This window comes from Alternaria arbusti (genome assembly GCF_024043155.1).
Source record: "Alternaria arbusti strain BMP 1465 chromosome Unknown scaffold_12, whole genome shotgun sequence".
Taxonomy (NCBI): domain Eukaryota; kingdom Fungi; phylum Ascomycota; class Dothideomycetes; order Pleosporales; family Pleosporaceae; genus Alternaria; species Alternaria arbusti.
This window is the reverse complement of record NW_026249952.1, coordinates 548,677-569,622: the sequence shown is the minus strand read 5'-3', so window position 1 is coordinate 569,622 and position 20,946 is coordinate 548,677. Positions and strand designations below refer to the sequence as shown.

The 20,946-nt window shown below is 54.4% G+C and overlaps 10 protein-coding genes across 10 annotated transcripts; 7 read left to right on the top strand and 3 right to left on the bottom strand.

The window, feature by feature from the left end:
- Positions 1-58: 58 nt before the first annotated feature.
- On the top strand, positions 59-997 carry J4E86_008151 (uncharacterized protein; the record flags this gene model as incomplete). The annotated part of the gene is made up of 2 exons (XM_051448665.1): positions 59-79; positions 137-997. 2 exons carry the CDS (start codon positions 59-61, stop codon positions 995-997), a joined length of 882 nt encoding a protein of 293 aa, XP_051300261.1.
- A 175-nt stretch (positions 998-1,172) lies between these two features.
- On the bottom strand, positions 1,173-2,353 carry J4E86_008150 (uncharacterized protein; the record flags this gene model as incomplete). The annotated part of the gene is made up of 2 exons (XM_051448664.1): positions 1,173-1,339; positions 1,390-2,353. The coding sequence occupies 2 exons, from the start codon at positions 2,351-2,353 to the stop codon at positions 1,173-1,175; spliced, it is 1,131 nt and encodes a 376-aa protein (XP_051300260.1).
- A 617-nt stretch (positions 2,354-2,970) lies between these two features.
- On the top strand, positions 2,971-4,677 carry J4E86_008149 (uncharacterized protein; the record flags this gene model as incomplete). Its single annotated transcript, XM_051448663.1, has 2 exons — positions 2,971-3,186; positions 3,232-4,677. The coding sequence occupies 2 exons, from the start codon at positions 2,971-2,973 to the stop codon at positions 4,675-4,677; spliced, it is 1,662 nt and encodes a 553-aa protein (XP_051300259.1).
- Positions 4,678-5,262: 585 nt separating this feature from the next.
- On the bottom strand, positions 5,263-8,196 carry PRP16 (DEAH-box RNA helicase prp16; the record flags this gene model as incomplete). Its single annotated transcript, XM_051448662.1, has 1 exon — positions 5,263-8,196. One exon carries the CDS (start codon positions 8,194-8,196, stop codon positions 5,263-5,265), a length of 2,934 nt encoding a protein of 977 aa, XP_051300258.1.
- A 263-nt stretch (positions 8,197-8,459) lies between these two features.
- On the top strand, positions 8,460-10,147 carry J4E86_008147 (uncharacterized protein; the record flags this gene model as incomplete). Its single annotated transcript, XM_051448661.1, has 3 exons — positions 8,460-8,668; positions 8,717-9,584; positions 9,632-10,147. The coding sequence occupies 3 exons, from the start codon at positions 8,460-8,462 to the stop codon at positions 10,145-10,147; spliced, it is 1,593 nt and encodes a 530-aa protein (XP_051300257.1).
- A 2,005-nt stretch (positions 10,148-12,152) lies between these two features.
- J4E86_008146 (uncharacterized protein) lies at positions 12,153-13,007 on the top strand (the record flags this gene model as incomplete). The annotated part of the gene is made up of 1 exon (XM_051448660.1): positions 12,153-13,007. The coding sequence occupies one exon, from the start codon at positions 12,153-12,155 to the stop codon at positions 13,005-13,007; it is 855 nt and encodes a 284-aa protein (XP_051300256.1).
- A 768-nt stretch (positions 13,008-13,775) lies between these two features.
- Positions 13,776-14,560, top strand: J4E86_008145 (uncharacterized protein; the record flags this gene model as incomplete). Its single annotated transcript, XM_051448659.1, has 2 exons — positions 13,776-14,235; positions 14,319-14,560. 2 exons carry the CDS (start codon positions 13,776-13,778, stop codon positions 14,558-14,560), a joined length of 702 nt encoding a protein of 233 aa, XP_051300255.1.
- A 321-nt stretch (positions 14,561-14,881) lies between these two features.
- J4E86_008144 (uncharacterized protein) lies at positions 14,882-17,824 on the bottom strand (the record flags this gene model as incomplete). Its single annotated transcript, XM_051448658.1, has 2 exons — positions 14,882-17,753; positions 17,808-17,824. 2 exons carry the CDS (start codon positions 17,822-17,824, stop codon positions 14,882-14,884), a joined length of 2,889 nt encoding a protein of 962 aa, XP_051300254.1.
- Positions 17,825-18,122: 298 nt separating this feature from the next.
- J4E86_008143 (uncharacterized protein) lies at positions 18,123-19,284 on the top strand (the record flags this gene model as incomplete). Its single annotated transcript, XM_051448657.1, has 5 exons — positions 18,123-18,184; positions 18,246-18,487; positions 18,536-18,958; positions 19,006-19,155; positions 19,205-19,284. The coding sequence occupies 5 exons, from the start codon at positions 18,123-18,125 to the stop codon at positions 19,282-19,284; spliced, it is 957 nt and encodes a 318-aa protein (XP_051300253.1).
- Positions 19,285-19,610: 326 nt separating this feature from the next.
- Positions 19,611-20,912, top strand: J4E86_008142 (uncharacterized protein; the record flags this gene model as incomplete). Its single annotated transcript, XM_051448656.1, has 1 exon — positions 19,611-20,912. The coding sequence occupies one exon, from the start codon at positions 19,611-19,613 to the stop codon at positions 20,910-20,912; it is 1,302 nt and encodes a 433-aa protein (XP_051300252.1).
- Positions 20,913-20,946: the final 34 nt, after the last annotated feature.

The window sequence follows — 20,946 nt, the reverse complement described above, 5'->3', positions numbered from 1 at the left end:
GCCGCATCCAACTTTTTTTCCCCGCGAGTAATCAACCACTCCCAAACACACAGTCGCCATGAAGTTGAAACGCGCAAAGGTAAGAGAGGGAATCTTGTATTGCAGGTCCTCGAGCAGTCTACTAATCGCACCACAGGCGTACAAAAAGCAGCTCCACCAATACGAACTCAACTTCGGCTTCCGCGAACCCTACCAAGTCCTGCTTGATTCACAAATCCTCGAAGATGCCTACTCCTGCAAGATCGACCTCCTCGCGCGACTCCAGAAGATGCTCGGCGGGCAGGTAAAGCCCATGATCACGACGTGCGACATGCGACACCTCTACCTCGCAGAACCCAAGAACGAGACCCTCATATTACAAGCCAAGGAGTACGAACGTCGGCGGTGCAACCATCAAGATTTGGAGAAGCCGCTGAGCACGCTGGAATGCCTGAGCTCCGTGGTGGATCCCAAGGACAATGCGACAAACAAGCATCGATATGTCGTCGCCGCAAACGACCCGAGCACGCGCGCAAAGATGCGACAGATCGCCGGTGTACCCATCATATACCTGTCCAAGTCTATAGTGCTCATGGAGTCTATGGCTGATGTGACGGAGCAGCACCGCGAGCGAGAGGAAAAATCAAAGTTCAAGTTGGGACTCAAGGGACAGCGGAAGCCAGATGCGGCCACGGCCCCGAAGAGGAAACGAGAGGATGAGGGACAAGGTGATCAATCTATTGGAGATCAGGCTACGGGAGACGCAAAGCCCAAGGCGAAGAAGCGCAAGGGCCCCAAGGGACCCAACCCGCTGAGCGTCAAGAAGCCGAAGAACGACAAGACGACCCAGCCCAGTGCTACCAAGAAGGCGCGATCGTCTACATCAGAGACCAACGGTGGTGACAGCCAGAGGGGCGACCGGGAAGAATCAGCACCTCGCAAGAGGAGGCGGAAGCACAAGTCCAAGGCTGATGATGGCGGCGATGCGCCGGATGGAGGTGAGCCTGCCTCGCCATGATAGCCGAAGCAGGAGAACTTGGTCCAAGTGTGGGCCAACATGCGATACCCGACAAACTGGAGGCTGTCAGGTCTGAGAGCCGAATCGGCGGGACAACCTACCCTGATCGTATGTCATGCATAATATAGGTCAATTGGGGCGAGCCCGTTGGAGGCAAAGATTCGCGATAATTGTCCTATACTCTCTTGCCTTGCGCAAGGAGATCGGAGACCTTAGGCGGAAGAACAAGCGCACTCCGGTCGTTGCGCTTCACAAATTCGACCACGACTTCAGCAGTCTTTTCTGGGAGGTCTTCGTGGAGGAAATGCCCAGCGGCAGGAAAGACCTGGAGTTGAAATTTACCTGTATTACATTAGATACCTCATACAAAAGCGACAAGGCGATAGACATACCTTGCATCTGCCCAATCATCAGTTCCTTATCCAGCCTGTCGGTTCCAGCGAGCAGCAGCAACTTGGCACCCTTTCCACTGAGGAACTTGCCGCTCATGCCTGTGAACCAGTTTTCCCAGTATGGCTCTGTGCTCGCGAGCTCTGTCCGCCATGCCCATCGCCCATCCGAGTTCTGTAGTAGCAGGCTTGGTACGCTTGCTCGCGCCGACTGGGGGTTGCGTATCGTTCGTGATCGGATGTGCCACTCGATAGCAGCGGGAAGCGAAGGAAACGACTTGGGCCTACTCGCAAGGTAAGTGTGCATATGTGCCAGTGTTTCCATGGCCGAGCCCTCGACAACATCAAGTACTCCAAAGCCTAGCAGCTTGTTTCCTAGTAAGCCCTTGTTCGCAGCGTCGGTGACGACTGCACCACCCAGACTGTGTCCTATCAACACAATCTGTGGGAGCTCTTTCCAATTCATCTTGCTCTTGGTCAGCGATAGCATGTCGACCAAATCTTGACTGAGCTGCCCAATGCTCAGGTCGTTGTCCACTTCTCCACTAGCGTTCCATACTACACTTCCGTGATCGCGTGCTTCGACAGCTAGGATCCCAATTTCTGGCATGGCCCTGCGAATCTCCTTGGCTGCCAGCGCAAAGGACATTGCTGAGCTTCCGGCGCCATGGTGGAGCACGACCAAAGGTGCTTTCGCTGTCGCCGGCGGTGTGAGGTATACATGAAACTTGGCATGCCCTGACCCATCCCTGCGCTGTTCAAGATAGAACTCCTGGGCGTAGTAGTCGGACCAATGTATTGCGGGGGCGGGTCTTAGTGTATTTGACGGTCTGACAGTACCGGTGCTAGACATTGACGATGCCGAAGACGAGTCATCTTCGTACTCGGGAGGCTCCTCCTGCAAGGGCTCCGGCGGTGGCAGGGAAGAAAGTTTAGTCTTTGCGAACTCTCTAGCCAAGCTGGACATGGTGGCTTGGGCGAGGCTGTATTTGTGTCGAAAAATCAGGGTTTCGTGAGCGTGGAGATCCGCCCGTCAGTGATTGGCCGCTAGCTTCTCTTGAGCGTTCCAATATGTCGTGGCCTGGAGGCGTGAGGGGATTTGACGCAGGCGGGGTGCTATCAGATAGACGGCAGGGATAAAGGCCAATGTCTTAGCGAGAGGCCGTTCGAGGCAAAAAGAGATGCATCGCGAAGCCCGTTTCGCAATCCAATGACGCAGCGGCGTTAGACGACAGTGAGATGCGGCACGAGGCTGGGCGGTACCGTGGAGATGGTTGGTACGTGGTAGGGATCGCTTGGAGGTTTCCGCGGGACGATCTAGCCTTCTGATGTGCGCTAGTCGCGAACTTGGATGAACTGTGATGATGACGTCGGTCGATCTTTGGCTTAGCGCGTCAAGCATAAGTAAAACCTCCACGCCCCCGGTCGCCTTCCTGGAAGCTTCACGAGCTTTGAATAGCTCCAATCTTTTCCAATCTCTCCTGGGACCTCTACGGATCCTTGCACATCACCGATAAGTGTTATCATCCGCTCAGACTACCATATCGCAGGTGTTTGTAGCTCCAAGAGCTCCCAATGCCCAGCATGTGGAAAGGAAATGACAACGACAATGGCGGCCAGGGTCTTCTGTCAGCTCAGGAACCCACACCAATTTCCAACGACGATGGAGCGTCGAGGTCTTCGCGCAGAAGTAATGGAGCATCGAGGAGAAGCGAAGAGCCCACCGAGAGGACCCGTCTTCTCGACCGCCCCAGGCCACCACCCAACTCAGATGGCTACCTCGATCCAGATGACCCAGCTGTAAGTTGTTCAAGGTTCTTATCAAGATTCATCTAACGATGGCAGGTGTCACCATACAACCTATGGACTGTTCGCGCCATGCGATACTTGACCATCCTCTTCCTCGTAGTCACCTTCTTGTGGTGGGTGCTTTTGCTGGTCTCCATCTTCGTCTCTCCTCCTGGCCTACACACTCGTGGATCCGGCTTCTTCGACTTCGCCTACACATGTCTCACCCTTGGCAACCTTCTCGTCGCAACCATCTTCTTCGTTACTCCTGCCAGAGGTCTGCGCATCACCACGGCTATCATCGCCGGACTCCTAGCGATCGATATGATCCTTATCTTGGCAATTCCTCGCATCAGGCTCGAGGAAGGCTGGGTCGGTATCGCAAGTGTTGTCTGGGCTTTCGTCATGGCTGTTTGGTGCATTCTGACCGATCGTGTCGTCGCATACGGCAAGCACGAAGAGGAGGAACGTCTTACTGGCCGAGCCGAGACGCGTCGCACACTGAAGGAATGGCTTGCTGTTACCGTCGCTACGATTCTCACCGTCATTTTCATCGTCATCGTCATCTTGATGACTGGAACCCTCGGCATGCGTGGCCGCGACGCAACACTCAAGATGTATGGTGAACGCATCCTCGTAGACGGTGACAAGTACGCCGTTCATCTCGCCTGCGTCGGAAATGTCACCCAGACCCACGGCGTCAACGACCCTACCATCCTCCTCGAGGCGGGCGAATCGCCATTGGAGTACGACTTCGAGCACTGGGCCTACGCAGCTTACAAGAACGGTACCATCTCCCGCTACTGCTACTGGGACCGCCCCGGCTATGCCTTCTCTGACAACGCACCCTCCCCACATTCGGCCGGCATGTCCGCGGACGCATTCTCGGAAGCTCTTGCAAAGGCTGGAGAAGAGGGCCCTTATATTCTCGTCTCTGCGGGTACTGGCAGCATCGTCTCTCGTATCTTCAGCTCACGTCACCTGAAGCAGGTCGTTGGCATCATGATGATCGATCCTCTTCACGAGGATCTTCTGCACCGCATCGGTGGCCCCGGCCGTGGTTTCATTCTCTGGGCTTGGGGTATCATCTCACCAATTGGCACTGTCCGTCTCGCAGGCGCGCTCTTCAAGGGCCGTACCCGTGAAGACCGTGTCTACGGCCGCAACGCATACCAATCGGGCAAATACATCAAGGCGCAGCTCCAGGAGAACCTTGTCGCTGACAGTCTTACCAAGAACGAAGTCTCGTCTGCTAGGAACATCCAGAGCGCCAACACTCCGCTTGTGATCGTCTCCAGTGGTATCAAGGTCAAGACGGACTCTGAGTGGGAGCGAAAGCAGAAGGATCTGACTACTCTCACTGACAACCTCGTCAGCTGGGACGTTGTCAACAAGGCTCCTCATCAGGTCTGGGACACACTCGACGGACGCACTGTCATGGAGAAGCGCCTCAAGCAGCTCGTCAAGGCCGCCGCCAAGGTCAAGAGTGAGGCTGAGGAGTAGAAGCATCTATCCGTTGCACTGAGATGCTCTACGATGTGTTGGACGGGCTACTATATGTTAGCGATACAGTTTCGGAAAACTCTTCTCCTTTCAAAGTTGATTCTTCATTTCTATTATGTTCTGGGCTTTCCTTGGCATACCCTACGGCGTTGCATGGTTAGGTTTCTTGTCTTCTTTACATGTAGTACGAGCACATATCAGATACTAGTCTAATGTCTAAGGTCATGTTCAATCACCTTTTCGTTGTCGTGAGGAAGAGTGATTTGTTTTTTGTCCGTGTTGTAGGATACATTCATAGAATACGTTACAACCCATTGTAACGGATAACATTATGACACTGCAACCCAATTTATGGAATCTGTGTACTCGCAATTCCCGTCGACGTGGTCGCCACAACAGGTCATAAGCTAGACGACTGATCTGTGGAAAGTAGCTGAGTATCTCCCAGCGTAGTTCAGGTATGCTCAACGAGACAGCATCACATGAATGTATTCTACAATGCATACCGATCGAGCCACTCTATATACTCTTACTCTCTTCTCAATACCTCCGTATAAAGCCCTACTCACATGCCATCCCACCCAGCTACCTCCTTCCAAACTTCTTCTTCCCAACAACCGGTCTCTTAACCACCCCATCCACATCCGCCTCTTTCTTCTTCACCACCCCCACCTTCTTGACCACCGGCCCGTTCTCCTCCTCCGCAATCCTCCTATCCTCATTCGCCTTGTCCACCGCCATCTGCGCCTCCAGCTCAGCTTTCCTATTGAACTCCGTTTCCATGATACGCTTGTCCCTCGCTGAATACCCTTTTTCTTTGATGCTGTAGAAGACCGCGCCCATGTCTGCTAGCCAGTGTGGATCCACAGATGTAACGCACGACATGTACTCTTTACTTGTGAGGATGAGTTCGTGGTATACGACGTAGTCGGGTAGGTAGCCCAGACCGTAAAGAGCAGACGTGGGGTGGAGTTGGATGGTAACGCTAGTACGCAAATTGATGTACTCGCCTATTCCTTTCACTTTGGCGGCTTGGTGGTAGTAGCCCGAGCAGATGCATTTACGGATAACGTCCCAATCGGTACCACACGAGACGAGCTTCATCTTCTGCTTTGACATGATGTCGTAGATCTGGTCGCGGATTTCCTTTGCGCGGCGCAGCGCTTTGGGGTGCAGGAAGTGGCGGATGCACCAGCCGTCGGAGTAGCCGTTTACTTTCCACTGCGTGTAGACGTGGAGGAGGGTCAGGTGATCAGATTCCGGGACGAAAAACTTCTCGCGCGCGGCGTCGGATTCTTCTTGGCGCTCTTTGGGGCGGTAGAATACGGAGGGTACGGAGAGCATGGCAACGATTGTGAGCATTTCTTCGCTGCACTCCATTTCCGTGGCTGTAATGATGAGTTTGGCGAGCGACGGGTCCATGGGAAAGGCGGTCATAGTGCGGCCGAGTTCGGTGAGGTTGCCGATGTTGTCGAGGGCGCCGAGGGCCCAGAGATCGAAGAGAGAGGTTGTTATTGTGTCTTGGGGTGGCGGGTCCATGAAGTCGAAGTCTAGCAAGTCTCGTACGCCGAGGGACTTGAGGAGAAGAACTGTATTGGCGAGGTTTGTCCGTTGGATCTCTGGGATGGTCTGGATGTAGAATTCATCCCTGAAAGCTCTCTCCGTGTACAAATGGAAACACTTTCCAGGTCCAGTACGTCCAGCGCGGCCAGCACGTTGAGAGGCATTGGCCTGTGAGATGGGTGTGATCTGGAGCGTGTCCATGCCCATCTTCGGGTTGTAAACCTTGAGCTTAGAAAATCCAGCATCCACCACATACATGATGCCGTCCACTGTCAAACTCGTTTCTGCAATGTTGGTGGCCACGATGACCTTGCGTACGCCAGGGGCTGCTCTGTCGAAGATCTTTGCTTGCAGATCAGCAGGCATCTGACTGTAGATTGGAAGAATGCTGAGTTTTGGCGGGTCGTTGAGAAGTTTCAGCCTTTCGGCCACAAGCTCGCATGTGATTTCAATGTCTTCCTGACCCGTCATGAAGACCAGAATATCGCCTGGCCCTTGGGAGACATGTATGGCGAGCACCTGCTTGACTGCGCTATCGACATAGTCCTCGCATGGGGACCGCGAGTATTGGATGTCAACGGGAAATGTTCGCCCTGGAATTATGAACTCGGGAGCGCCTCCGTAGAAGCGCGAGAATCGTTCCGAGTTCATGGTAGCTGATGTGACGATTAACTTGAGGTCTCTTCTGCGTGCCAGCACTTTTTTGAGAAGTCCCATCAGTACGTCAGTGTTCAAAGCTCTCTCGTGGGCCTCGTCCATGATGATGCAGGAGTATTTGTCCAGGTCCGGTTCCACCAATGACTCTCGGAGTAACACACCATCCGTCATGTACTTGATCTTGGTCTCCTTGCTGGTGCAGTCTTCGAAACGGATGGCATATCCGACCTGTCCACCAAGTCTCACCTCCATCTCTTCACTCACACGTTTCGCAACACTCATGGCTGCGACACGACGAGGTTGCGTACATCCGATAAGCCCTTGCTTCGCGTACCCATCCTCAAAAAGGAACTGGGTCAGTTGAGTCGTCTTTCCAGAACCCGTCTGACCGACCACGATAACGACTTGGTTGTCTCGAATAACGCGTAGGAGGTCTTCTCGGACAGCGAAGGCCGGAAGATACTGCCTCTGCTCTCGGAGCGTCTTGCTCTTACTGAAAGCACTCGCACCCTCTTGTTTGCTGAGATGCTGCGCAAACTTGCTGCCGCCCTGCTTCTCTTCGTCTTCTGGGCCTGGGGCAGCACTATCCGTGTCTTCTTCTTTGACTCCCATGATGTTCCCTAGCGTTGTTCCCTTCGAACTTGTAGCCTCCTGCGTCTGTTTTGCTCGCTCTTTCTGTTGACGTTTCTCCTTGACAACGCGACTACCTCGCCGACTGAAGACGGCCATATCGCTCTGCGGATCGCGTACGGCCGGAACGGGGTCGATTTGCTTGGTGAAGACAGTCTTTCCGTCCAGAAACGGGGGCTTCAGATCGTGCACAAGAATATGCACCCGCATCGCGTCCTCCTCGTCGTCGAAGTCATCGTCAAGATGTCTCCTTTGGGCCACTCCAGACTGCAACATGCGGTTCGTTTCCCAAGCATCCACATCCTTCTGCTTCTGCTGCGCGCGCATACTTGCTCGGTTGTTCTGTTTCTTCTCCGTCATAGCAGCCTCCCGTTGCGCATCCAGCCATGTGCTCTCAGCACCACCAAAGGGGTTGTGGGTATCGTCTCCGAAGGTGTGTCCGTTCTCCTCACCGCCATACCAGTCGCGATCCAGCGCCATGGAATCGAAGTCCTCCACCAGAGGTTCTGACCCTTCCAAAGGCCGCTGCGATGGGTTTGCGCCATTATCGCGTGAGTTTGTATGCCGGGCAGAGGCAGGCTGATTGGGCTTGCGAAACTTGGGACGGGGCGCGATGGAGTATTCTTCAGGGTCGAGCTTGCGCCGTTTTGGGCTGTGACCGCGTTCCATGGTGATCGGGGTGCCGGGGACGCTTATAGACGAGGCAGGGTGAGTGAGCGTATGGAGGGAGGGCGATGGCGGGTGTAGTAGCTCGAGGGTTGAGATGCCGAGAAAGTTGATGCTCTCTCTCGGGAGTCCGCAATTGTCGCTATCGATAAGGGCGAGCTTCAGCCAATCGTTGCGGGGCGCCCAAAATTATTTCCAACCTTTTGAAAAAGTTCCCCACGCGACTTGCGCTCTCACTGCGCATTTTACTTTACACTGCCAGCGCAATGTCTATGATCACAGCGACGACGTGGGTGCCGCGCGGCTATGCGGCGCCCTTTCCTTCACGGTACCAGTTCGACGAGGACGAGTACGAGCGCATATCCAAGCTGGCAAACCTCCAACTCGAGGATGCCAAGGAAGATCTCGAGGAAGCGCAAGCCGAAGAACGGAGCAAAAACGGAACTTCGACCAAGGCTTCCAAGAAGGACGATGAGTGCGTGCACTCACTAAACAAACTACCCCAAGACTAACGACTGGAAAGGGACGACGATGACGACCTCAAGGAATACGACCTCGAGCACTACGATGACGATGTTGCTGAAGACCGCGGCGATACCATGGCCATGTTCGGCAACGCGAAGAACCTGGTATTCCACGAGAACGACGAGGACGATCCATACATCACGATGAAGGCTGGAGAGGAATCAGATGACGAAGAGCGTGAGGAGCTTCAAATTCTTGCTACAGACAACTTGGTTCTGGCTGGTCGCATAGAAGACGAAGTCGCGCATCTTGAAGTCTACGTATACGAAGACGAGGACGACAATCTCTACGTGCACCACGACATCATGCTGCCCGCAATTCCACTTGCCGTCGAATGGTTAGATCTGCCCGTAGGCAAGTCGGTAGGCACAAGTGAGGGTAGGGGAAACTACGTCGCGGTTGGAACCATGGATCCTGATATCGAGATCTGGAACCTGGATGTGGTAGACAGCATGTACCCAGACGCAGTTCTTGGACAAGGCGCCGAGGACGCAAAGGCAGACAAGCCCAAAAAGAAGAAGAAGAAGTCGAAGAAGGCCAACGACGAGTTCCACGTCGATTCAGTCCTCTCACTAGCAGCCAACCGACAACACCGAAACTTCCTCGCTTCGTCATCAGCAGACAAGACTATCAAGCTGTGGGACTTGAACACGACAAAGTGTGCCAAGTCATACACGTACCACACAGACAAGGTCTGCTCCGTAGCCTGGCATCCCGTCGAGGCCACTGCTCTTCTCAGTGGTAGCTACGACAGGACTGTGGTCGCAGCCGATGTGCGCGCACCCGATGCAAAGGCGCCACGATGGGGTGTTGAGAGTGATGTCGAGACTGTGCGGTGGAATCCTCACGACCCGAACTACTTCTACGTAAGTGTGGCAGCACCAGCTTAATCACGTCGTACTAACAACCTCAGGTCTCTACTGAGAACGGTATGATACACTACCACGACGTCCGCAACGCGCCAAAAGACCCCTCTGCCTCAAAGCCAGTGTGGGTACTACAAGCTCATGACGATTCCATCTCTTCATTTGATATTAACCCAGTGATACCCGGTTACCTGGTCACAGGCTCCACAGACAAGCAAGTAAAACTGTGGAACATTCAAGACAACGGTCCCAGCATGGTTGTATCGCGGGATCTCGGTGTTGGGCGAGTATTCTCAACATCTTTTGCACCCGATAAAGAAGTGGGTTTCCGCCTTGCCGTCGCAGGTAGCAAAGGTGCAGTCCAGATCTGGGACACGAGCACCAACGCGGCCGTGCGTGCGGCTTTCGCGACCAAGGTGCCGGCTATCAGAGGAGATGGCAAGGAGAGGCTCGTGGGTCTGGAGGAACAGGACACAGACTCCGATACCGAGGAGGGCGAGAGCGATGAAGAGGGTGCCGAAAACGGTGATGAGAAGGGTTGGGAGTCGATGGAGGAGGACTAGACGATGATACCCTGGGCATATAGGAACTAAAGAGCGTCGCGAATGTACCAAGATCTATGCTATGTGTGCGGTGTTCTATATCCTGCACAATCAAGCCATCTGTGAAGCTTGTCCCCGCAACACTCGAGGCCATGTTTCGCGGGTCGCAATCGCGAGTCAGGTCCCGCACACGTTTCGAAAATTGTCCGAACCAGCTCGCCCTTACTTTTTAGCTCCTTTCATCTCATCTGAATCGAGTAGCCTCACCATGGCGCAGCATGATTCATAGTGGACTATTGTAATGACATCACTATCACCACGAGCAACCAAAATCAACAAACGATAAACGATAAACCCAGATTCGTTTTCTCTGCCATCGCATGAGCGTGACAAAGCAAAGTAGGAACGAGCGGGCGAACTCACAGCACTGGGCAGTCAGCAAGCGGCCGGCTGATCTGCGTTCGCAGCTTGGAGCCCTGGGTCTGGGCACCCTCATCGACACCAAGTGGACCTCGCTGCCTCAGGTTGCGATCTCGCGAGATGACGGCCAGATCGTCACCTCAAGGGCACCCGGTCTCGGCGCTTTACAGTTTTGAAACCACCAAGGACGCGCAAGGCAGAAACGCCAAAACCATCTCCCCTTTGATGATGCCCATGGCCAGCACACTGACATGCTCGGAGGATGCGAGACAGCTGTCTATTCGTGCGTCTGCAAGGCACGCGTGGCGTCGAGTGAGCGGCCTGCTTTGGGCGCTTCTGCATAAGGTTCTAGAGTGCCATGTGACCGGATTGGGAGGGGGTTGACAGAAACGCCGTCCCCAACGCAACCACGGTACCGTTTGCGCAGGCATCGGTGCTTATCCATAATGCCATGCTATGCGTGCAGCGCATGCGCTGTCGGGGCTGAATGACAGCTGTACCTCCGACGGCCGACTGCACTTATTCGTCGCATATTTCTCCGTCATCTCACATGTCAATGCCGCGCGACAGGAAAGGGAAGGCCCTTAATTCAGCTCGGCAGCAGACCTCTGTTGTGGGAAGTGTTGAAACAGCGGGCCTTTGCAGCCCCAGCCAAAGGCGTGCGGATCGGGGAAACAGGCCAACGAGTCCCGGCTCAATCTGAGACGAATGGGCGGTAGATGCACTCTGTGCGAAGCGATCCCATTCGCCAGCTGTAGAAAACGTATCACTCACTAAACTTAGCCGGGCTGTGTCGACGCCACTAACTCAGTATCCCAGGAACCAATACATGCTGATTCGCTGCTTTTTGCTTGGTTCTGGCGTTCCCCCGGTCATTCCTACCAATCTTCGAGAGACATGTCGACGCGGCTTGGTTAGCCTGCCGCCCCGGGGATGCTGGTTTTTCAACCCATTCAGTCGCTCTATCGCGCGCCGCCCTCTTCTTCAGGCTTCCTCCCTTCCTTTGCCTTACGCGCTCTCGTTGCCTTCCACAGCAGCTATCATTCCCTCATTTCGCGGCCCGGTGTTCGCTCCTTACGACACAGCTGGTCTCTACGCTCTTTGACAGACGAACTTACTTCACATCCACCATTCATTCTTCACCCCATCGCTAAACGCCGCGATCTCAGCATCAGAAAACCGAAAATCAAACAAAGAACCCAGGACCCAAGGACTCGTCTGCATCACTGGAAGCAACCGTGCCGGACTCTCAAGCCAACATTCTAGCCGCATTTGTACCACAATTACGACTCCGACATCCACCGAAATCCAGTGCACTGTTACACTGCAAAGGGCACGCGTCCAAATACACCACCGATAGCACAGCGTGATCTTTTCCAGATCCTTTCTAGAACACGGCGACAAACGCATTAGTGCAACTCTAGCTCGCGACTGTTTGGATCTCGTGCCAGCCTCAAGCGCAATCTATCCCAGGCAGTACCCCGCATATCTGCATCGCACCAAAGTAGCGACCAACTACAGTCACCGCCAGAATTACCGGCCCCAGAACCGACAGCTGGACCCTTATCTGCAATATCGCACATCTACTTTGAATTAATCCATCAATATGTCTCTCGCTCGTGCCATGACAAGGCGCATCAAGCGGACAGAAGAGCCGAAGGACTCCACGGTGTCGCCGACTCGCAGCCAGAGTGTCAAAATGGCCAACAACAACTTTGACCGTTCCAAGATCTCTCTTCCTATCGCCTTGGTGTCGACTACCAACATGCTTTCGTACAATGCGCCCGACATCTCGACCCTCAGGAATGTCTCCTCTTCAACTTCCCTCAGCCACTCCTCGGCGGACGACTCGGACCACAGTGTGTCAACACGCTCCCGGGCCTCTTCGCATGGTTCAAGAGACACCACCCTAACTGATGCCTCTTCTGTGGCGTCTTCACCCATCTCGCCCGCGCCCAACCACCTTTCCGGCTACTTTTCATCCTCTGGCAAGCAACTGAAGAAGTCCGCCTCAACTACGAGTCTCAAGCAAGTCAAGGAGGAGACTGTAGAGGCAGTGCCTGCTATTCCCCAGAGGGCTCTCTCGCACAGCAAAAAGGCACATGAGCGTTTGGCGCACAAGCGATCGCTTCAGAATGTCAGCACTCGTGGCAGCATGAACTCGCGTGGAAGCGTCGGTTCTGCACGCCACTCGCGCGAACAGCGATCATCGCTCGACATGTTCAAGGGCACGATTGAAGAGGAGGACCACCCCTTTGGCCGTGAACTCGAGCAACTGAACGAAGTCGTCGAGGAGTTTGGCGGCGTAGTACGAGATGCAGAGACCGAAGCGGACATTTCCATCATGCGCTCGAAAAACCTCGCCGCTTTCTGCGCTGCCGACTACCTCTCAGAGATCCGCCCACTATTCAGCCATCGATTCGCCATCAAACACCAACCCGCACCCATGGCCTGGATTTGATCAAGCCTCCTTACTGTGCTCCCCGGACGGTCTCCTTTGCTCTCAGCCCTATACCTTAGACGATGTCTTACGCTCTCGTTTTCCGTGTACATACTTATAGGGACTGTGATCCCCACCACTCATTTGTCTAATTCTAGTTTTTCCATTGTTTTACTATTTACTTGCTGGCCTGGTTGGAAGGAACGCAACACGGCGTTTCGGACTGCCAGCGTCAGGCTTGGGCACTAATCCCACACTATCCCTAACGATCTCTCATGTTTATCTTGTACGATGTTATTGAAGAAGCGGTCAGCCGCAGGCGCTGTTGGAGGAATACGATGCATGGGTTTGGGTTGGCTGGACGGAGTGGTCACACTGCGCTCATGTCTTACTCAAATGGATGTGCTTCGAAATTGAAATGTACACATACATCTTATCTATCTTCCTGCCTGATTGTGATGTCTTCCGTCTACCCTGTCGCCTAGTAGTGTCCATGGGACCGGACGAAACTGGAAGGTGCCATCTGCGGCGTAGCACCTGCCAAAATCATAACCACAACCATGACAACCACTACATGTGAGGCCGTTCAGGAAGAAGCATGAAGGTGTTCATGCACCAAGCATGGTCCTCCCGAGCTCAAGCACACAGCGGGCGGCGGCAGACAAGGATGCCCTCTAGCGCGACCCGGAACCGGCGAAACACCTCGGCAGCCCTCCGATGCCATCTCAAACTTTTGGCCAGCAACAACCCCAAAAGCCGAATTGAAAGCGCCCCCCACACACGCCCAAGATGATATGTCGAACCTGTCTTCGCAGCGCCTCGCGCGCCCAAATAACCTCCTCCACACGCCCGCAACCCATGCGCTTCCTCACCACCACAACCCCCCTCCGCAACGCAACACCCATCTCCGCAAGCACCGCAACGCAATCTGCCGGCCGTCAAGGCGACTCTACGTCCTCGCACAACCCGCCAACAGCGACTTCCACATCTGCGGCTCAGCCGTTCAGCGAGCCATTGACACCAGCCGCGAGTCCGGATTTGAAAGCCACGGCTGCGGAAGCCGCGAAGAAGAAGGCTGCCCCGCTGGTGAAAAGCAGTATACCAGCTGGGCAACCACTGAAGGGATTGAACTTTTTGAAAGATAGACAGGATCCCGTTGCGTTGGCTGACGATGAATATCCGAGTTGGCTGTGGACGATATTGGATCGGCAGGAGAAGAAGGCGGATGCTGGGGCGGGAGATTTGTTCTGTACGTTCCTTGCCATTACATACTTCCCCACAAAGTCCATCATAGCATGGAGAAGAAGAACGACTTTCCTAACCACCCCACAGCGAAATCAAAGAAACAACGTCGTCTAGCCGCAAAACGCCTCCGCAAGGAACAAGCCATGAACCCCGAGATGCTGGTCCCCAAAGTCCCGCTATACGAACAGACGATTGATTTACCGGCCGGCGACGGTAGTTTGCAGGGCGCGGTCAAGGCGCAGGATGCGAGAGAGGAGTTGACAAAGGCGATGAGGAATAAGCGGAGGGCGGGGATTAAGGAGGCTAATTTCTTGAAGGCTATGGGGTAGACTGTGGGAGAGCTTTTTCTGCTGGTGGGCAGGATGTTGTGGTGGTGGCGGTGTACAATATGGGAGATGCACGACTATCACGATATGTATAAACATCTGTGGGTTTAGAGATATGTACCTTGGAGAGTGGACATGTTGGCTGATATGAAGCATACGCTTGACTTGATTACTCTCAACATACACTGCAAAACAGACAAGGATACCAAGCACAAGGGTTCAAAACATGGATTCTCGCAAAACACCCGTATAACTACTTTTAACACAGCCCAAACCACCAACTAGAAACGCCACAAATGCACCCTCATCTCCCATCCCACCAACCTAAGCAACATCCACAAACCCCCTCTTCTTCCTATTCTCCTCCCCATCCATCTTATCCACATCCTCCCACCTAACCAACCTCGCCTCATCCACCCTCTCCCCCACAAACCTCAACGCCGCAACATTAAACCCAATCAGATCCTTGTTGCCCATGAGTGTACTCCGCAAATCATTGCGCATACCTTCCAACACGGTCTTGAGTTCGCGACTGGAGACAATCTGCTTCTGATGCGTTTTGAGCATGAAGAAGAGGACGCGGCAGGTCAATGTCACATTCCACTGTTTGCGCACCCAGATAGCGAGGAAAGTGAAGAGAGCGGGGAGAGATGAGAAGGGGAGGACGAGTAACGCGTCGTGCAGTTGCGCAGCGGGGATCTTGGAGAGGGTGTTGAGGACGTGGCGCTCGGCGGAGATGTTGCCTAGAGCGAGGAAAAGGGGGTTACGCTGTGGCGGAGCGATTTTGGGGTTGGTTCTGCGTTGGGCTTCCCAGTCTCGGACGACTTCGAGGTCGGCGATGCCTAGGTCCAGTGCTTCTTGGATGCGCTCTCCGGCGGTGAGGGTTGTGATGGTTTGTTTGCTGGCGTCGACGGCCTCGGCGCGGGTGCCGGTGGGGTCTTCGTCGTCTTCGAGGTTCGTGGCGAGAGTCTTTTCGTACATTTCTTCTAGCTCGCGTTCGCGCTCTTCTTCGAGGAAGATGGGTTCGTCGGAGCGGGTCCAGATGCGTATGCTCTTGTCGTGGCTGGCTGTGACGATGAAGTCGCCTGTTCGCGCGACGGTCATGGCCCAGATTTCGCCGTGGTGGCCTCTGAACTTTTGAACTTGTTGGAACTTGTCGCCGTCCCAGCTTTTGATCGTGCGGTCTTTGGAGGCGCTGAAGAAGATGTGGCGTTCGTCGTTGTCGACGGGATGCGGGATGAAGGATATTTGCATGATGCTGTCTTCGTGGCCGAAAAGCGCCTTGTGACAGTCTCCAAAGTCGAGACCCCAGATGCGGACGTTCTTGTCGGCAGAACAGGTCGCGATGAGCTTGCTGTCGCTGGAAATCGACATGTTGAGTACAGGCAGCTTGTGGCCGTAGAGATTGAGGAAGAGCTTTAATGAGTCTACGAAGAAGACTTTCACGGTGTTGTCGAGCGTCGCTACGGCGAGTAACTTTGAGTCGGGTGAAAACTGCACGCTTAGAACGTCGTCGTTGACCTTGAGTATGCGCGACTGAGTCAGCTTCAAACGAGGTGTTGTGCGTTTTGTTCCCGGTATTTCTTCCTGGACAATGTCGAAATTCCAGAACTTGATGGACTTGTCGGCGCTGCCAGTGGCGAGTGACTTTCCGTCGGGGTGAACTTGCATAGTCCAAACAGCCCCCTCGTGTGCATTGATCTTGTCCAGCAATGTGGATGCCGCTATGTCGTACAATTCGATATCGCCATCCTTGGTTCCTACAACAACGATCTTGTCTCCTGGTAAGAACGCACAGCAAAGTGCATAGCCGCATTCTAGAGTGCGCAGGCAGTTTTGTGTCTTGACATTCCAGATCTTCAGTCCTCCACTTGACGCGGATGCCAGCATGCGATCATCGGAACTGAGTGCAAGTGCTCGTACATCGTTTCGATGGCCAGAGAGTTCAACAGATAGTGTGCGGCTGTAGTCGGGTGCTTCCTCGCTCTTCGTCTTGCTTCTTTGGGGTATCTCGTAAACGTCGATGAGGTTGTTGTTTGTGCCGACCAGTAGCTGTAGCTTCTTCGTTCCTTTGATGTGCATCCATGCGACTGATCTCACTTTCCCGGCTGTTCGTACGGTCACATAGGGTACAAAGACTTCGCCAATCTCGGCATCCGCAGCGTCGACTTTGTCGTCGGCATCAGCATCGTCTTCGATGTCTCCGTTTTTCTCGGTCTTGGCCTTTTCTCGCCTCCTCTTCCTCTTCCTGATCAGGGCTTTGCGGACCTCTTCTGGCGTTTTTATCCGCCATATCTCAACGGCCTTCTCTGCGCCATGCACAGCGATGTAATCTGCCTTGGCGTAAAAGGAAATTCCTTGTGTCCTGTCCTTGCCCATCCGATATAGTATGCCTCTGGATGTAAGGTATTCCTGTTCGAACCCTTCGCCGATTGATGACCCTGCTCTTCGAAGCCCTGCCTGGTCGATAGCCCAGACTTTGAGTTCTCCGTCATTGCCGGCAGTTATGCAACCGCTACCATCCGGCGAAACACCAAGAGCCCAGCATTCTCCGTTTGTTTGTGCAATGTGCGTCTCGATGCAGTGCTGAGTCGTGACATCCCAGATCTTGATCAACGCGTCTTTGCTAGTCGATAGTAGGAAAGCTTGATCTGCATCCACGTCCATCTCTTCGTACTCCACACCATCTTCTTGCGGAGCACTAGCAGGATGGAGGAACTGCAGGCCAGTAATTTGGCCCTTGTGCCCTCTCAGCTTGAACAAGCCGGTTTCCGAGACCAGATCCCACACGACAATGTCCGTATCCTTGGCACCACTCGCCAGCCGTACTCCACTCTGGTCAAAAGTCAAGACTGTGACAGCGGATTTGTGACCATTGAAGCTGATGATGACGGTCGACGTTCGCGCATCCCATATGCGTATGCTTCCGTCGGCGTAGCCCACAGCGAAGACATCCGGGTCGATATCGCTCCGGCATATTACGGTAACTTCCTCGGTACAGGTGTTGTCGCGCCACCTGCTCATGAGTTCGCCCTTCTTTACATCCCAGCACAGCACTTCCTCGTTGGCGGCGGCGTATGCGCGTCCGGCGCCTGCGACTCGACTCGAACCGGGCTGCGTGAGGCCTTCGGGGGTCCATACAATGTTGGAAGTGGCAGTCGCGACCACGCCGAAAGCATCGGACTGCTCATACTTGCTACGAATTAGTTAGTACGAGCTCTGTTCGAGTTGCGCTGCATGTGCGCATTACCTGTATGATTTGACCATTTTGCGCCGCCTCTATGAAATTCCGGATATGACGTGAGGGGAGGGTTTGAAGGATCTCAGGTTCAGTCTCTTCAGGTCATTGCGCTCCTCAGACAATGTTCGCGGGTATGCGCCACTGGTAACGGTCGGGTTGGGAGTTGGTTACTTTCTCGAAACTTTTTAGACAAGGGCCAACCCCACGGATTGCGCTAGACCCACCTTCCAGCATCACAGCACACCTCCGTCCTCCGCATCACCGCCCTCGAATAGCTCCCCGCCCGACGACGCCCATCCGCCTACGAGGAGCTGAACCGCCAACATGCTTCTTCTCGACTATCAAAACGTCTTGATCGAATCCCTCCTAAGGGAACGAATCAATGGGTGCGCCATACCCCGCTGCCTTCCGCTCCGCAGCACCAGCCAGGTAGCTAACAGCACATAGAGGAGCTACCGCCAACATTGACCAGGTCGTCTCCGACTTCGACGGCGTCACCTTCCACATCTCAACCCCGGAGAGCAAGACCAAGATACTAGTGTCATTGCACATTAAGTGCTTCAAGGAGCTGGTCCAATACGGCGCGCAGGCAGTGCTGGAGCGAGAGTATGGGCCTTATATCGTGGAGCCAGAGTCTGGCTACGACTTCTCCGTGCTGGTAGATTTGGAGAACCTGCCAGAAGAGCAAGGTACGGTCTTTTGTCAGACTGCTGGAACAAGGTGCTGACGGTGTGCAGATGCCAAAGAAGACCTGGTCAGGCGCGTTTCCCTCCTCAAGCGGAACGCCATGGCTGCACCCTTCGAGCAAGCCTTCGACGAGTTCCATGAGTTGCAGGAGGAAGCCTCCAAGTACACATCCGAGTCGGCGCCACAGGGTGTAGCAGAGGGCGGTGCCGTGCGCGCGATCCACTACCGAGAGGAGGAAGCCATCTACATCAAGGCCAGCCACGACCGTGTCACCGTCATCTTCTCCACCGTCTTCCGGGAAGAGACAGACAGGATATTCGGAAAAGTCTTCCTTCAGGAGTTCGTTGACGCCAGGCGGAGAGCTATTCAGAACGCACCACAAGTGCTGTTCAGGAATGACCCGCCGCTTGAGCTGCAAGGCATCCCCGGAGTTGACAACTCTGGCTCGGCTGAGATTGGCTACATCACATTTGGTGGGTCGCCTAACACGATTGACTGTACGTCCTGCTAACCTCTGCAGTACTGTTCCCTCGCCATCTCGCCAAGCAACGGCGCGATGAGGTTATTTCACACATTCAAACCTTCCGCGATTACTTCCACTACCATATCAAGGCTTCCAAGGCTTTCATCCACACAAGAATGCGCAAGCGGACCGCAGACTTCCTCCAAGGTACGTTGTGCCATGTTGCCTGCGCCAGGTTTATGCTGACAAACTACAGTCCTTCGCAGAGCCCGACCCGAGACGGAGGAGAAGGAGAAGAAGACCGCCAGCGGCCGTACTTTCAAGGTTCAGGCATAGACAAAAATGAGAGATCGTTTCGATTACAAGGCGGCATGCGCTGCACATGTCTAGTGAATTGAGGAGGGTCATTGATGGCCAATGCAGGATGAAGTATCAGAGAGAGCGTACCATGTAGTTAGCGATGATTGAACCCGCCTGATAACAGGCAAGAGCAAGCCTATCATCACACTCCTGCCTGCCTTTCGGTGTATAACATGAGTCCATACCCAAGTCACTATGCCGTGCGGGGACTAGCGCAAGTCGCGACTGCCACTCCGAACGCGTCCCTGGCACACACCCACCTTGCGCCAAACCAGCGTTGCCCCTCCCTGCAGCCAACCGCCATGTCCGAAGGAACCAGGCCAAAATACGACAACCTCCCGGGCATTGACACCGCTCCGGACATCTACGAGACCCCCGAGCTCGCCGAAGATGTGTCTACAATCCAAGCCTCCACCGCCGTTTCCGAGTCCGACGGCGAAGGCGACGGTGACGACCCGAGGGACTCAGCAGTTCGGCACCAGCGACTCCAACCAGATCAAGCACGCAACCGCTTCCAGCCTTCACAGATAGACGCCCGCGGGGTCGATTTCTCGGACAACATCACCGCACAACGGCAGTCCTACCGCACATCAACACGGCGCCAGCGAAGGCGAGGCGAGATAATAGGAGATGACAGCGATGAAGAAGAGGAAGGCTTTGCGAAGAAGCTATTGCGGATCAAGCGAGAGCTAGCCGGGTTGGAGGAGGAGTACGAACGAAGAGTGGAGAGCGGGGACAAGTCCAAGATTGAGGAGCAAGACCCGAGGGAGTTGATGGAGACCATAGCAAGCAAAGTCGACACCATATACACAGCACACAAGGGCGGGGCACGGGGCGCACAAGCTATACTCGACCGGACGGTACAAAAGTTTGAGAGCTACAAGCCCTTTGATCCTAGCACGACGCTCAGCGAAGCCATCGCAAACAAGCCACCGCTACCAGGCACCCAGATTCAGAGGGGTCAGCTCGAAGTAGTGCTGAACCACGCGGCAGAGTTTGATAAGCGCATAACGCAGATTGAGAACAATCTGGGCCTCAACGGGAACACAATGCCGGAGCTCAGTGACCAAACGCCTTTTCCTGTTGCTTCTACTCTGACGAGGTTGGAGCAGACGCTCAGCTTGATTGGGGATGCTTCGAGCAACAACTTGGACGCCGTCACACAGAACGTCAAGAAGCTCACAGCAGAAGCGGAGCATCTGAAGGAAATTCGGCATGAAGCTGCACAGGCTAGCTCAAATTCTGGCGACAACAAGGCGGTGACCTATCCAGACCAAGAGGCTAAGATCAACGCGCTGTATGGCACATTGCCTTCCATCGATAAGCTGTCGCCCGTTCTTCCTCTGGTCCTCGAGCGTCTGCGCACACTGCGACTCGTGCACACAAGTGCTTGGCAAGCCGATCAAGTATTGACTCAGTTAGAAAGCCGACAATCAAAGCAGGAGCAGGAGATCAAGCGGTGGGAGCGCCAACTTGAGGTTCTGGAGAGGGACTACAAGAAGGCCGAGGCCACCACGGTCAACAATGTCAAGACCGTTGGCAATGATGTGAAGATGCTGGAGGAGAAGATGGCCAAGCTGCTTGCAGGAGGCCAGGAGGAGTAGGTGTGCCGCGGCGGACTACGACTTCGCGGTCACC